The sequence below is a fragment of the Felis catus genome, chromosome F2 (assembly GCF_018350175.1).
Source record: "Felis catus isolate Fca126 chromosome F2, F.catus_Fca126_mat1.0, whole genome shotgun sequence".
Lineage (NCBI taxonomy): Eukaryota > Metazoa > Chordata > Mammalia > Carnivora > Felidae > Felis > Felis catus.
Window position 1 is genome coordinate 46,622,828 of NC_058385.1, and position 16,194 is coordinate 46,639,021.

The window sequence follows — 16,194 nt, forward strand, 5'->3', positions numbered from 1 at the left end:
TGCCCTGCTGAGATACAGCTCAGAAGCAGCGTTTGAAAAACACCTGGGTGTACGGGAGAGAGATGTGTTTGTTAATCTTTGTAAATCGTGGGGCATTACAATCGAGGGGCAGGGGTCTTTGGGAGACTCGTCCAAGAAACAAAGAGGCTGGCAGGCACCGTTTCCCTTCCCTCTCCCCCAGCCAAGATACACGGATACCTGCAGGAATAAGCACAGCACAAATACTCTCCACCTAGCTTACTAGCAGCGTGCCTCCCCACATTCTCCTGCAGACCTGCCCCCCTCCACCCTGACCTCCTCCTGAAGCAGACCAGTACAAACCTTTCTAACACTGTGCACCCCGTCCCCGTGTTCTCCTGTAGACTCACACTTTCCAGCACACTCTCAGTAGTCCATTCCAAGCGGCACACCAAGCATGGCAGTGTGCAACCACCCCTAACAAGGGTCAGCACCATCTCAATTTGAGCCCCCCCACCCCCCGCCCAAGTTGCACTGCAGTCCCAGCAGCGCGATGGTGGCAGACAACGGGCCCTGACTGCAGATCCTGCCCACCAATGAAAGCTCTCAGGGGACAATCGCAGGGAGAATGCTCTGCAGTCTTGTGCCACCACAGCTCTGGCAAGTGCTTGGCCTGCGCCAGCTGAAGCCCAAGGCGACCCCAGACTGGCCCAGTAACAACACAGAGATCAAACCCTGCCCACCACAAGCAAAGAGAGCCATTACAGACAACCGTACTGAAGGCTAACGTGGCTCAGCCACAACAGTAGGGTGCACATAACACACAAGAGATATCCCTGACGCACGAGGTTCAGGTGAACAGGGAACATTGCACTGCAGAGCACTACAGGCCCTCTTCTTCACAACGCCACTACTTTCGAGAGCAGACGTAGTTGACTTTCTGAACACACGGAAACAGGCCCCGAGAGTTCACACAGTGAAGGGACAGAGGGAAATGTCCCGAATGAAACAGACAAGGACAAAATCACATCCAGAGAGCTAAAAGAAATAGAGGTAAGTAAAATGCCCTAGGACAGGTAAAGTATTACAAGCATTACAAGTAAAATGTATTATAAGTGAAACGGTAGGACCATTTAAAGTAATGGTCCTAAAGATACTCAATGGACTTGAGAAAAGCATGGAGGACCACAGTAAGACCCTTGACAAAGAGCGAGAAAATGCACAAAAGAACCAACCAGAGAAGAACAACTCAGTAACTGAAATTAAAAATACTCTAGAGGAAATAAACAGTAGACTAGAGGAAGCAAAAGAATGGATCAGTGACCTGGAGGACAGAGTAATGGAAAGCAATCAAGCTGAATAGGAAAGAGAGAAAATATAATAAAAAATGAAAAAAGATTAAGGGAACTCAGCATATCATCAAGCATAATAACATTCGCATTATAGGGATCCCAGAAGGAGGAGAGAGTAAAAAGGGGCAGAAAAATTATTTGAAGAAATAATAGCTGAAAACTTCCCGAATATGGGGAAGGAAACAGACATCCAGATGTGGAGGCACAGAGAGCCCCCAACAAAAATCAACCCAAGGAGGTCCACACCAAGACACGTAGTAATTAAAATTAAAAAGTAGTGATAAAGAGAGAATTTTAAAGGCAGCAAGAGAAGAGAAGATAGTTACATAAAAGGGAAACCCCATCAGGCTATCAGCTGATTTTTCAGCAGAAACTTCACAGGCCAGAAGGGAGTGGCATAATGTATTATTATTAGTGCTGAAATGGAAAAATCTGCAACCAAGAATACTCTATCTAGCAAGGCTATCATTTAGAATAGAAGAAGAGAGAGTTTTTCAGACAAGCAAAAGTTAAAGCAATTCATGACCATTAAACCAGCCTGAAAAGAAATGTTAAAGTGGACTCTTCGAGTGGAAACAGAAGACCACAAGCAGAAATGATAAAACTAGGAAGCACAAAAGCAGTAAAATTAACTATATTTATAAAAATAAGTCAATGGATTCACAAACTAAAAGCATGTGAAATATGACACCATATACCTAAAATGTGGGAGACAGAGGAGTAACAATTTAGTGCTTTTAGAATGGGTTCAAACTTAAACAACCATTAATTTAACATAGACTGCTACATGTGTAAGATGTTGTATAGGAACATAATGGTAACCACAATTTAAAAGCTAGTAATAGGCAAAAAATAAAGAAAAAGGAGGCCAAGTATATCACTAGAGAAGGTCAGTAAACTAGGAGAAACTAAGAGAAGAAAGAACAGAGAACTACAAAAACAACCATAACACAAGTAACAAAATAGCAGTCAGTATATAGCTATCAATAATGACTTTGAATGTAAATGGATTAAATGCTCCAATCAAAAGACTCAGAATGATAGAATGGATAAAAAAAACAAGACCCATCTATGCTGCCTATAAGAGACTCATTTCAGACCTAAAGACACGTACAGATTGAAAATGAAGGGACAGGGGCGCCTGGGTGGCTCAGTCGGTTGGGCAGCCAACTTCGGCTCGGGTCATGATCTCGCGGTCCGTGAGTTCGAGCCCCGCGTCGGGCTCTGTGCTGACGGCTCAGAGCCTGGAGCCTGTTTCGGATTCTGTGTCTCCTTCTCTCTGACCCTTCCCTGTTCATGCTCTGTCTCTCTCTGTCTCAAAAATAAATAAACGTTAAAAAAAAATTAAAAAAAAAAAAAGAAAATGAAGGGACAGAGATACATTATCATGCAAATGGAAGTGAAAAGAAAGCTGGGGTAACAATACTTATACGAGACAAAACAAATTAAAACAAAGACTGTGACAAGAGACAAAGAAGGACACTACATAATCATAAAGAGAACAACAAGAAGATATAACAAGTGTAAATATTTATGCCCCCAACATGAAAACACCCAAATACATAAAGTAGCTAATAACAAACATAAAGGAAGTAATTGATAGTAATACAATAATAGTAGAGGACTTTCATACCCTATATTCATGAATTGACAGGATTATGTAAACCGAAAATCAATAAGGAAACAGTGCCTTTGAATGACACATTGGATCCATGGATCTAGCAGATATATTCAGAATATTCCATCCTAAAACAGCAGAATACACATTGTTTTCAAGTGCACATGGAACATTCTCTAGAATAGGTGACATGTTAGGCCACAAAAGAGGTCCCAACAAATTCAAAATGATCAAAGTCATACCATGCATCTTTTCCAACCACAATCCTGTGAAACTAGAAAACAACCACAAGAAAAAATCTGAAAAGAATACAAATACATGGAGACTAAATAACATGCTACTAAACAATGAGTGGTTCAACCAGGAAATCAAAGATGAAAACAAAAAAATAGATGGAGACAAATGAAAATGAAAATTCAATAGTCCAAAATCTTTGGGATACAGAAAAAGCTGTTCTAAGAGGAAAGTTTACAGCCATACAGGTCTCCCTCAAGAAACAAGAAAAATCTCAATAAACAACCTAACCATTACACCTAAAGGATCTAGAAAAAGAAGAACAAAACCCAAAACCCAAAAGCAGTGGAGGAAAGGAAATAATAAAGTTTACAGCAGAAATAAATGAAATGGAAACTTAAAAAAAAAAAAGATAGAAAAGATCAATGAAACCAGAAACTGGTACTTTCAAAGATCAATAAAATTGATAAATCTTTAGCCAGACTCAGAGAAGACAGACTCAAAATCAGAAATGAAATAGGAAAAATAACCAACATCACAGAAATACAAACAATTATAAGAGAATAGTAGGAAAAATCATATGCCAACAAATTTGACAACCTAGAAGAAATAGATAAATTGCTAGAAACATATAACTTCCCAAACCTGAATCAGGAAGAAAGAAAATTTGAACAGACTGATTACCATTAATGAAACTGAATCAGTAAACAAACCAACAAACAAAAAAAAGCCCTCCCCCAAACCAAAAATCCAGGGCCAGATGACTTCATAGACAAATTCTGCCAAATAGTTAAAGAAGAGTTAATACCTATTCTTCTCAAACTAATCCAAAAAATAGAAGAGGAAGGGAAGCTTCCAACTTCATTCAATGAGGCCAGCATTACCCTGATACTAAAACCAGATAAAGACTCCACTAAAAAAGAAAACAATATCCCTGACGAACACAGAGGCAAAAAATCCTCAACAAAATATTAGCAAACCAAATTCAACAATACATTAAAAAAAATCATTCATCACAGTCAAGTGGAATTTATTCCTGGGATGCAAGGGTGGTTCAATATTAGCAAATCATCCAATGTGATACATTACATCAATAAGAGGATAAAAAAAATGATCGTTTCAACAGGTGCATAAAAGGCATTTGACAAAGTACAACACCCATGCATGACAAAAACTCTCAACAAAGTAGGTTTAGAGGAAACACACCTCAACATAATAAAGACCACATAAGAAAAACCCATAGCAAACATCATACTCAATGGTGAAAAACTGAGAGCTTTTCCTCTAAGATCAGAAACAAAACAAGGATGTACACCATTGTTTAACATAGTACTGGAAGTCCTAGTTGCAGCAATCACACAAGCGGAAGGAATAAAAGGCATCCAAATTGGTAAGGAAGAAGTAAAACTTTGACTATTTGTAGATGGCACATTGCTAAACAGAGGAAACCCAAAAGACTCCATGTAAAAAACTACCAAAACTGACAAATTTTCAGCAAGGTCACAGGACACGAGATCAATATACAGAAATCCACTCTATTTCTATACGCTAATAATGAAGTAGCTGAAAGAGAAATGAAGAAAGCAGTTCCATTTACAATTGCACCAAAAAAAATAACAAAATACCAAGGAATAAATTTAACCAAGGAGGTGAAAGACCTATATTCTGAAAACTATAAAACACTGATGAAAGAAGTTGAAGATGACACAAATGGAAAGATATTCCATGCTCACGTATTGAAAGAACAAATACTGTTAAAATGTCCATACTACCTAAAGCAATATACTGATTTAATGTAACCCCTATCAAAATACCGACAGCATTTTTCACAGAACTAGAACAAAAATCCTAAAATTTCTTTTTTTTCAAAAATTTTTAAATGTTTATTTATTTTTGAGAGACAGAGCACGAGCAGGGGAGGGGCAGAGGGAGAGGGAGACCCAGAATCCAAAGCAGGGCTCCATCCAGGCTCTGAGCTGTCAGCACTGAGTCCAACGCGGGGCTCAAACTCATGAGCTGTGAGATCATGACCTGAGCCGAAGTTGGACGCTTAACAGACTGAGCCACCCAGGTGCCTCCAAAATCCTAAAATTTCTATGGAACCACAAAAGACCCCAAATAGCCAAAGCTATCCGGAGAAAGAAGAACAAAGCTGGAGATATCACTATTCCAGATTTCAAGATATACTATAAAGCTGTAGTAATCAAAACAGTACAATATTGGCCCCAAAACAGACACATAGATCAAAGGAATGCACTAAAGAGCCCAGAAAATAAAACCACAATTATACGGTCAATAATCTTTAACAAAAGAGGCAAGAATATGCAATGGAAAAAAGTCTCTTTAACAAATGGTTTTGGGAAAACTGGAAAACTACATGTAAAAGAATGAAGTTGGACCACACACAAAAATAAACTCAAAATGGATTAGGACCTAAATATGAGACCTGAAACCATAAAAATATATATATACACAAAATACACAAAAATGTCATTGGTATTTTGATAGGGATTACATTAAATCTATAGATTGCTTCAGGTAGTATGGATATTTTAACAATTTATTTTCTTCCAGTACATGAGCACGGAATATCCTTGTATTTGTTTATGATGTCTTTAATATCTTTCACCAGTGTTTTATAGTTTTCAGAGCACAGGTCTTTCACCTCCTTAGTTAAGTTTATTCCTAGGTATTTTATTACGTTTTGGTTCAAGGACCACCCAACTCTTTGCCATTGGTTAGAATCAGACACACTGGTGGCCACTGGCCCACAATCTCCCTCCTTTTCTCCAACATGTTCTACCAGTTGCCTCAGCCAACAGGGTTCTGATTCACACTCTCCTTCAACTTCTCCACTTTCCCCAAGACTCTAACCACATTTACCTCCTTCCTCATTCCCACTGGTTGACCTCACCTTCTCCAAGTCATAGAAGAAACATCAAGAGGGGGCTCACTCTACTTCTAATCACACACCTTGGACTGTGCCTGTAGTCATGCCCAGTGTCTCTCCTTGCCTCACATTCAGTGTGAGAGGTGTCCTTCCTCCGCTCAAGCCCAGTCTGTGTTGGGTCCTCCTTCCTTTAGTCCTTGGTGCCGTTCATTATTGAGGCCAACCCCACCCACTCCCATTTTCAAACTCCTTCTCTCGTGGTTACTCCCCACTAGCAGGCAAACCTACTCAAGTCTCTTTGATCTTTTTTTTTTTTCTCATCTATTTATTTTAGAGAGAGAGAGCATGTGAGTGGGGGAGAGGAGCAGAGGGAAAGAGAGAGAGAATCTTAAGCAGGCTCCACACTCAGCACAGAGCCCAACTTGGCCTCTACCCCACAACTGTGGGATCATGACCTGAACCGAAATCAAGAGTTGGACATTCAACTGACTGGGCCACCGCCCAGGCACCCCATGTCCCTGTCATCTTAAACAGAAACACAGAGACTCTGGGTGGATCACCACCAAGAAAAAAAAAAGTGGGGGGGGGGAGGGTTTCCCATGGGAGAAATATCTCTTTTCAGCACTTCCATGGGCTTTGAAAGAGTCATATGTTTAAAGAAAACTAAGTATTTTTTTTCTTTTACATGATGCCATTTTAACTCCAGGAAAAATAAGAGTTTTCAAGAAAGTAAAAGTAATCATGAACATTACTTGTTCAGTAGTAAGAAATCTGTACATGTTATAGGGATCAAAATGCTAAGAATTTAATTTTTTTAAAGAGTTTCATAACAAAATTGGGGTGAAGGAAATGGAAGAAGGTGATATAAGAAAGCGGCAACCCTCACCCTCCATCACAGTCAGCAGATTATGTCTACCAGTTGAAGAACAAGAGAAAGTTAGAGATGTACCTCATTAACCCCCAGGTTTTTAAATACCTGAAGAAAAAACTAAAAGATCTGAAAGTCACCGCTTCTGAAGAGCAGGAGAAGCTTATGTTCTCCTAATCTGTTTTAGTGCCATTTTACTTTGGAAACCATAAGCACATTTTGCTTTGATTAAAGAAAAATGAACATGTTATGACAATATGGCAAAGAGGAGAAATAATGGCGGTAAGAAACCTTCATATTATGAGATACAAGCAAGTGCACAACAGGTGACACGTTTTAGATCCGGAGTGGCGACCAAGAGGAATTTGGCTCTCTTTGTGGTATTTGAATTTTGCTAGAACATATAGAATTAATAAAATGTAAGAGCAATACAAAACAACAATCAGAGGGGGAAAGGCCAACTTCGCGGGTTTAGGATGTAAAAAATAAAACCTTACCTAGGCTGTCATCTTGATCTAGGGTGGATCAGGAATCAAAATACACGGTTCATGCTGCAAAATCAAGTGCACTTGTCTTTAAGAAACGCCGCAGTCCTCTAATACCATGGGCTCCCTCAACACCCTTCAAAACCCTTTCTCATTCTTTTCAAATTGAATTTAACAACTTGTGAATGTTTTGAATTTTTCCAAGAAGATCCATCGGTGTGTTTTATTGGTATTCTGCTCTGAGGCAGAAGAATGGTAGCCATGGTCCTTATTCCTGAGGTTTCTTCCCCAAGAAAATCCACATTGGGATTGCCAAGCTCTTACTTTCCATCACACTTAATAATGGGCTATAATCGTTGCACTGTAAGGGAAACATTCTTAAGAGGAAATGGGGGGGCGCCTGGGTGGCGCAGTCGGTTGAGCGTCCGGCTTCAGCCAGGTCACGATCTCGCGGTCCGGGAGTTCGAGCCCCGCGTCGGGCTCTGGGCTGATGGCTCGGAGCCTGGAGCCTGTTTCCGATTCTGTGTCTCCCTCTCTCTCTGCCCCTCCCCCGTTCATGCTCTGTCTCTCTCTGTCCAAAAAATAAATTAAAACGTTGAAAAAAAAATTAAAAAAAAAAAAAAAGAGGAAATGGGGGAAGAATCACTTCCCCGGTCCCCCCGAACAAAGCCAGAGTGATCTAAACTTGCTAAGTTGCCCCTAACTTCCAAGGCACACAACGCTACTCCAGATACCTTCTCTGTCTTCTTTTTCTCACACATGTTGTTCACACAAGGCCATAGAACACTGCAGTTTAAGAATCAGGAACATAAAAATGTCTTTAGTCTACAGACTTCAATTTTGTCTTTTCAAAATTGCCTTGATCTCCAAGGCGACCACAGGGCAAAAGCAGAAAACGGAGGAAGTCAGGGGAGTCCAGACACACAAAACAAGAGGGACATGGTTAGGGGCAGGGCTGGGTAGGCTACCGCCACTCTAGAAATTTCTCATAACACCAATAGAGCAGGGGCTCTGGATCCAGCTTCCCTGGGTTCAGATCCCAGCTCCTTCACTTCTGAGATATGTGCCCTTGGCCAAGTTAGCTAACCTGAAAAAGAGATACTAACAGCACCTCCTTCAGCAAGTTGTAGAGGATCAATGAGACAGTGCGCATTAAGCACCAGGTCTTGCCCAGATTAAATCACTCTGTAGAGGGAAATCCCTCTTGTTTTTCCAGCCTGCATCTGATCATCCTTGATAAAGGCTCTCCTGAGAAGGGCGCCAGGAGGGTTGCATGCGTTCATGTTTCGAAGGTCGTGTGTCCTTGCCCAGAGACAGGAAGATGCTCTTGTACCTGCCGCATCCCGGAGAGCCAGGCCCAGGCGCATGCAATTGCCCAGCAATAACCACTTGGCAACTGCAGGCCAAGCACTTTCAGGAGCGTTGAAAATATGCAGGTGGGGTCTGTGTAATATTGAGGCGGGCAAACTGCCTAATCCCTGCTCCTTGGGCTCTTTCAGTTTGGCACATCCACATATCACCGCTGCTCATTCTAGTTCTCCCAGCTCCCACCCGCCCTCCAGTAGCGATCTTGCTGCAAGCTTGGTGGGCCGATTCTCTCCCGCGCTGACGGCATCTGTTCGCCACCAATAAATCGCTCTGGCCCTGAAAGGCGGTCAGGGAAGGGTCTACTGGACGTTGGAGTAGACTCACCCCCAATACTAACTGGCTACCGCTTCCCTTTTGCTAATATCCGTCCTGAGTCTTGCAGGCCGCCAGATACTATGTGGCTTGTTGTTTTGGTCGCTACTGGGAAGAAAAAGCTAAAGTATAATCTCATCTCCCTGCCCACCCCAGAAATCTTCCAATGCCAGCTTACATATCACTTTCTTTGGAAGATCTCCCGGACACGCACGCATCCTATGGCAGGGCCTTCCGGCCCTTTTCTCACACGGTCACGTGTAGAGAATGCTATTTGTCCTTCACACTGGGGTAAGTGGGCACAAAGCCACCGGCAGGGCCCGCAAATGCTGCACCAGGGCTAAGAAGGTAGAAATCTCAACACAGCCCCCGCTCTCTTCTGGAGCATGGCCCTGTATCATGCCGCGGGGTCCTGTAGCACAGTGTGTGGTCCTATATCACAGTACTCATTACATTTAGCGACATGCCCAGTGACCTTTCTGTCTCCCCAACAAGACAGTAAACTCCGTGAGCTGGACTGGGTGCCATTCGCTGGTGTCTCCCCCACCTCTCGAGCGGTGTTGGCTCGTAGCGGGCATGCACTTCATATTTGTTCAACGTCTGAACAATAAAAGGGACAGCATAAAGCAGGACAGGGGCACAAGGAGCATAGAACCACCTGTCTGATTTAAATTTAGTTTCTTGGGGCACCTGGGTGGCTCAGTCGGCTAAGTGTCTGACCCTTGATTTCAGCTCGGGTCATGGTCTCACAGTTGGTGAGATCGAGCCCCACACGGGGCTCTGCGCTGACAGCACGGAGCCTGCTTGGGATTCTCTCTCTCTCCCTCTGTCTCTGCCCCTCCCTCCCCACCTCTCAAAAATAAATGCATAAATATCAAATTTTTTTTTTTAAAAAAAACTTAATTTCTTTGTCAAAATCTTTAACCTCCTTTGTAAACATCTTTAGCAGCAAAGTGACCTCTGTTTTACCCTCCTTTTGGAGACAAACAGAAAACAACCAGAAGGAAAATCATCCTCGAAGACGTTGAAAATTGTCCCGAGCCTGAACTGCTTACTGGGTTTTCAAAGGGGCCGCCAAGTGCAGTGAAAGTCAGACCTGGTCCGGGAGGAGACAAGCAGAGGTAGCAAGGGGCCAGGGGACTCGAATCACACAGAAGCTATCTTAAAGCAGTTAATCACCAGAGACTAGCGCATCTGGGAATACAACTCCGGGCCCCATTTGACCCTACCTAGTGGAAAGGGACACCAAAAAAAAAAAAAAATGTGCAGACACATCATCTTTGCAGAAAGCAATCTCTCAGCATGGTTGGGAAGAGAAAAAAAGACATTGTTAATGGCAGCAAATACTTCATAAGTGTTAAGGTTGCCACATGATATTTAAGTGCTTGAAGAGATATTTAAGGGGCGCCTGGGTGGCTCAGTCAGTTGAGCGTCCGACTTCAGTTCAGGTCATGATCTCACAGTTCATGAGTTTGAACCCCGTGTTGGGTTCTGTGCTGACAGCTCAGAATCCGGAGCCTGCTTCGGATTCTGTGTTTCCCTCTCTGTCTGCCCCTTCCCTGCTCTCTCTCAAAAATAAATAAAAACAACAACAACAACAACAACAACAACAACAACCCTGAGCCATCTCACTCCTGAGCCTGTGCTCTTAACCACTAAGCCAGTCCTGAGGCTACTTGGTCAAGAAGAGGGTTTAAAATGCTAGATCACAATATGTGGAAGTGTGGTTATGGCTTCACGGCTAGACACACTGCTCGAGCCCTCAGGCGGAACATTAGAGAAAGTGCTCAGAAACAAGAGGTAAGATCCAGAAGTACAACAGACAGAGTCAAGACTCAGCCGGAGCTCCTCCCTGAACACTATGTCAGCTGACTCACAAAGCACAGCCCCTTCTAAAGCTGACTGATTGCCTGAGAAGAAATAGCGAGGGACCTGGGCAAAACTCCCGCGGCAAAGGAGGGAGGGATCGGAACCAACTAAGAGTAAAAAATATATCCCCAAAACAATGCCACTGAGGAGATGACAAGGATAGATGCATTAATAAAAATACACCTTCTCTAACTCAGAGAACGGATGGAAGCCTCAGAAAAAGAGAGAAGATAACAAAAGGAAATAAAAGCAACCTGCAAAGTTGGTGGAAGAAACAGAAGAGAAAAATAAAGCCATTAGACAAGTGCAAATCTCATCAGAAGAAGCAAGGCATGGTAAAATACTAACAGAACTAAAATGGGGTAAAAATCTTGCACATCGTCAGAAAAAAAGACACTCAAAACAAAGCTCCACAACACTGACAGTCCATGACAGTTTTTAAAAGGCACTGAGAGCAAAAACCATAATGTACACAAAAAAGAGGGCAGAAGTGAGGCCAAATGTACCTCTGTGTACTGACAAGGAATGATTTGCAAGATGTAGAATAAAAAAAAAAATTCAGTAAGTGTGTAGAGTACGTGCTTATTTATAAAACAAAAAGGTTACGCACACATATGACTGCTTGTATGTGCACAAAAATGCGTAGAAAGAACGTATATTAAACTGTAAACAGGGGTGCCTGGGTGGCTCAGTTGGTTAAGAGACTGACTTGGGCTCAGGTCATGATCTCACAGTTCATGAGTTCAAGCCCCGCATCGGGCTCTGTGCTGACAGCTCAGAGCCCGGAGCCTGCTTCAGATTCTGGGTCTCCCACTCTCTCTCTGCCTCTCCCCTGCTCATGCTCTGTCTCTCTTTCCTTCAAAAATAAATAAACATTAAAAAAATAAAAAAATAAACCCTGTAAACAGTTGTCTCTGAAGAGGGGTACTGGGGGGTCTGTGGTGGGATCATGAACTCTTTTGTGCCGTTCGAATTTTACCACCATCACCACCTCAACAACAAACTGTTCAAAGAAAAAGAAAGTGCATGTGTTTTAAGCCATCAGAAATATGTGAAAATCTACACGGTGACACAATGGGAGACGCCCAGATCATTTCTTGGGTTGAACAGACCAGTTACTATACCAACATGCTTGACCTACCGAGTAAATGAAATTTGCTCCCTTTTGGTTTGTTTTTTTTTTTTTTTTTTCCCAATTCCAATCAAAGTATCACTCCTCCCCTAGCTAGGGATCTAGTTCGGTAATATCATATTATCGTTATGACTTCATTCTTCTCAAAGATTTCCATTCGGTCAAGAACATACTTACAGGCACAAAAATGTTCCCACGTGTACGACTAGAATGAGGGGTGTGCTAACCAAACCTACTTGGCAAACTTCCAGCCTCTACAGGGCAAGTGGCCAGTGGTTCTTTAGGCCAACAGAGGAAATGGAGTTACTATATGTCATTCTGTTCAGACTGAATTTTCTCTGTGATCCATTCACAACAAAGTCAAGAGCAGGGGATATGCTGCGTTGATGTCTTCGCTGTGGCACACTTGATCCCAGCCACAGAGGCAGGGTCCCAGAATTGTCACGGGGGCCCTTCATGATAAAAAGTTCTCTTCTCCATGGCCCGTTTTGAGAGGTACAATGCTTAGGCTACAGGATAAAAAGGTATCTGCTGCATTAAAATGAGTTCAAAAGCCAAGCGACCCACTCATTTTCCATCTAGAATCTAAACCGCCGAAAGAACAAAACAAGAGCCATTCCCCAATGTCCTCCAGATGAATGTATTTTACCCAATGTGGAGCTGCAGGCTGGAAATACACACATGGTAACCAAGAGACATGTTCTGTAGCAAAATAATGACCTTAGTAAAGAAGACCATGCTTACCAGCTGTACGAGTTTTAAAAAGTCAATGAAGACGTCACTTCTCAACATGTTTGGGTCCATGGTTACTGAAAAATACGGATGGTGAGCCAGGTTAGCCTGGGGCTCGGCTGACCTCTCTATTAAACTGCTCTGTCCTCTAGGGAGTCCTACAGGCCTTACCAGTACACCACCGCCTCCTTGGGCAGTGGAGCTAAGACCTCTCAAATACATGAAAATCCGCAAAGCTTGCCTCCTCCCAGCAGCCTTCATAGCAACATAAACCCTCCTACCAGTCCCAGGCACCTCACTTGATTCACACATGCCCGTATCGTTCAATATCCATCTTGCTGCCCTAGCAAGATGATGGTGAAGTTCATATGAAAAAGCAAAAAGATCTTTAAACCTGGACTGGGACTCCTGCTTTGGCAAGACATTTCTTCATCTGAAAATCTGAAGTCAACCAAGAAACCCTGATTGAGAGAGCACATCTCATAATGACAGGAGCTCTCAAGAGGTTACCCCCGCCGCCGCCCCAAAAGTGATTATAAGGCTGTCAGAGAGATTTAAAGTTTTCTATTCAAGAATGAAATCTTACCACTTGCAACAACGTGGATGCAACTAGAGGGTGTTAGGGTAAGCAAAATAAGTCAGTCAGAGAAAGACAAATACCCTATGATTTCAGTCATATGTGGAATTTAAGAAACACAACAGATGAACAGAGGGGAAGGGAGGAAAAAATAAGATAAAAACAGAAAGCGAGGCAAACCATAAGAGACTCTTAAATACAGAGAACAGACTGAGGGTTGCTGATGGGGTGTTGGGTGGGGGGATGGGCTAAATGGGGGATGGGGCATTAAAGAGGGCACCAGTTGGGATGAGCACTGGGTGTTCTATGTAAGTGATCAATCACTGCATACTAGTGATCAATCTAGTCCTGAAATCATTATTACAATCATTAATCCAACTAACTTGGATTTAAAAAAATAAGGGTGAAAACAAGTAATAAAGTTTTCTATTCTTTTATACCTATAAGAGTATTTACCCTCTTAGTTTTAAAGCTCGGATACCAATATTCAGGTGCTGTGGCCAGAACAGACACTTCCCCCTGAGAAGTTCAAATTCCTGCATGAGGTCGTTCCCAGACTGCTTCCTCATTTCTTAACCCTCCTTGCTGTAATGCTTCTCCTGGGCCCTGTGCTTTAGCTACACTTATCTATTTACTAACTCTGTGCCAGATGTCTTTCTCTTTTCTTTCCTTTTCTTATTTTATTGACGTTTCACATTATTTCATCACATAACTTCTACCGGCATTTACAACTGGCACTGACTGAAGTCATTTCGAGCGTATGTACCTTTCCCAAACAATGTTCCGTTTTTCAGAATAAAGTAACTAAAAGAAAATCATGAGAGACTTTTTACAAAAGATATTCCCTCTTTTTTATGGGAGGCAATTTTAGAGTGGGAAAAAAAAAAGCCCTTGTCTTATTTTCTGGAATGTATGTGGCGTAAATGCAAATTAACATAATTGTTAGCATAGACTCTTGGAGATGGGGAAAGCTGTTGAAAAAAGTGTTCATCTAATTGGTATTTATTAAGAACCAGGTACAATGCTAAGCACTTTGTGTATTTTAGTTCCTTTAATCTTTACAACAAACCCTGGGGTAAACATTATCTCCATTTATCAGACAGAAGCTCAGGTCATACAGCTAATGAAGTACAAACCGAGGATTTGACTGTAGTTCTGACTCCACAGCCCAAATCTTAGTCACATCACTAAGCTGCGTTGTCTCCTTGCTTTACCTTGCTAGAGGATGCAGGAGTTATCCTGATGACAAATGGACAAAGGCCAGGCCTAAAAAAGCAACCCCTTAGGCACTGTGATCATTTGTGAAAAGACCAGTGGTTCAAAAAGGGTATTTCACTAAGACATTAGAAATCAAGCCAAGAGAGAATAAAAATTCAGTAGATATTACATTTTGAGTTTGAAAAAGCTTATTTACTGGGTCTAAAAGAGGTATATTCTCCATTACAAAAGACATATGGGAAATAGATGACCTCTAGAATTTTTATTTACTATCTTTAAAAAACTGTATGCAGCCATGAGAAATAATGAAGTAAATCTATCATTTCTGACTTAGAATGACCTGTAAAATATAGATTTTAAGAGGGAAAAAACAACTTAAAGAAGAAAAAAACATTTTTCCTTGTGCTGTGAAGGATATCAGTGGGATAATTGGTGTAGTTTGAAAAAGGTCTCTAGATTAGATAACATTAATTGCCTGATTTTGATAACTATACCATGATTGTACAAGAGAATGTCCTTGACCTTAGGAAATACACACAGAAGTATTTAAGTGTAAAGTGGCTTGGGTATGTAACACAAGCATTAAAAAAAATACACACACACACACACACACACACACACACACACACACAGGAAATTGAGAGGATGATAAAGCAAATATGAAACGTTAACATTTGGGAAATCTGGGTGAAAAATATACAGAAATTCTTTGCATTATTTCTGCACCCTTTTTATAAGTCAGAAATTCTTTCAGAATAAAGTTTTTAAGAATCAATCACCGAAAAGTGTATAGAATAAATTTCAATTTGTGTTTAACAGAGATATGCATACGCACCAGTAGATACAAAAATTGTTTCTGAGGAATACATAAAGCGCTTGTAATGACGCTTACTTCTAGAAGCCTCGGGGTCTAGGCTGGAAGGGAACGCACTTTTCATCGTATACTCTTTGGACAGATTCTATTTTTAAAATATTTTGCGTATATACTATTTCCCCTTTTAAAAGTCTTTTTTTTTTTTAAGTTTATTTATGTTGAGAGAGACAGAGAGAGCTCAGGGTGGGGGGCAAGGGCAGAGAGGGAGAGGGGGAGAATCCCAAACAGGCTCCGCACTGTCAGCACAGAGCCTGACACAAGGCTGGAACTCACGAAATTGTGGGATCATGACCTGAGCTTAACAGACTGAGCCACCCAGGCACCCCTCCTCTATTTCAGTCGAATCCAGGTAATATGTCTGTGACTTCTACAATCAAAGCCAACACGTAACACCCGAGGGCAAATCTGAAAGTTATTTTTAAAACGAAATACAAAGGCTGTATTTTGTATGACTCCATTTATATACAATGTTCAGAAAAGGCAAATATATAAGACAGAAATTAGTATAGGGGGTGATAGAGGCAGGTGGGGGAGAGGAATACGGAGTGACTGATAATAGGTGTGAGGTTTCTTTTTGGGGTGACAAAAATGTTCTCAAATTCGACCATGGTGGCTGGTTGTACAATTTTGCAAATACGCTAAAAACCACTGAATTGTACACTTCCAATGGGTGAATTTATCTCAACAAATCTGTAAAAATAAAATCC

General features: G+C 41.6%; 1 protein-coding gene across 2 annotated transcripts in view; it reads right to left on the reverse strand.

Annotated features, from left to right (window-relative positions):
- SNX31 (sorting nexin 31) overlaps positions 1–16,194 on the reverse strand; it is a 71,297-nt gene that overhangs the window by 44,869 nt on the left and 10,234 nt on the right. For both annotated transcript variants that reach the window (XM_019822951.2, XM_004000021.3), the window contains exon 4: positions 12,831–12,895. In XM_019822951.2, the coding sequence (XP_019678510.2) occupies positions 12,831–12,895 (65 nt within the window). The remainder of the gene's footprint in view (positions 1–12,830; positions 12,896–16,194) is intronic.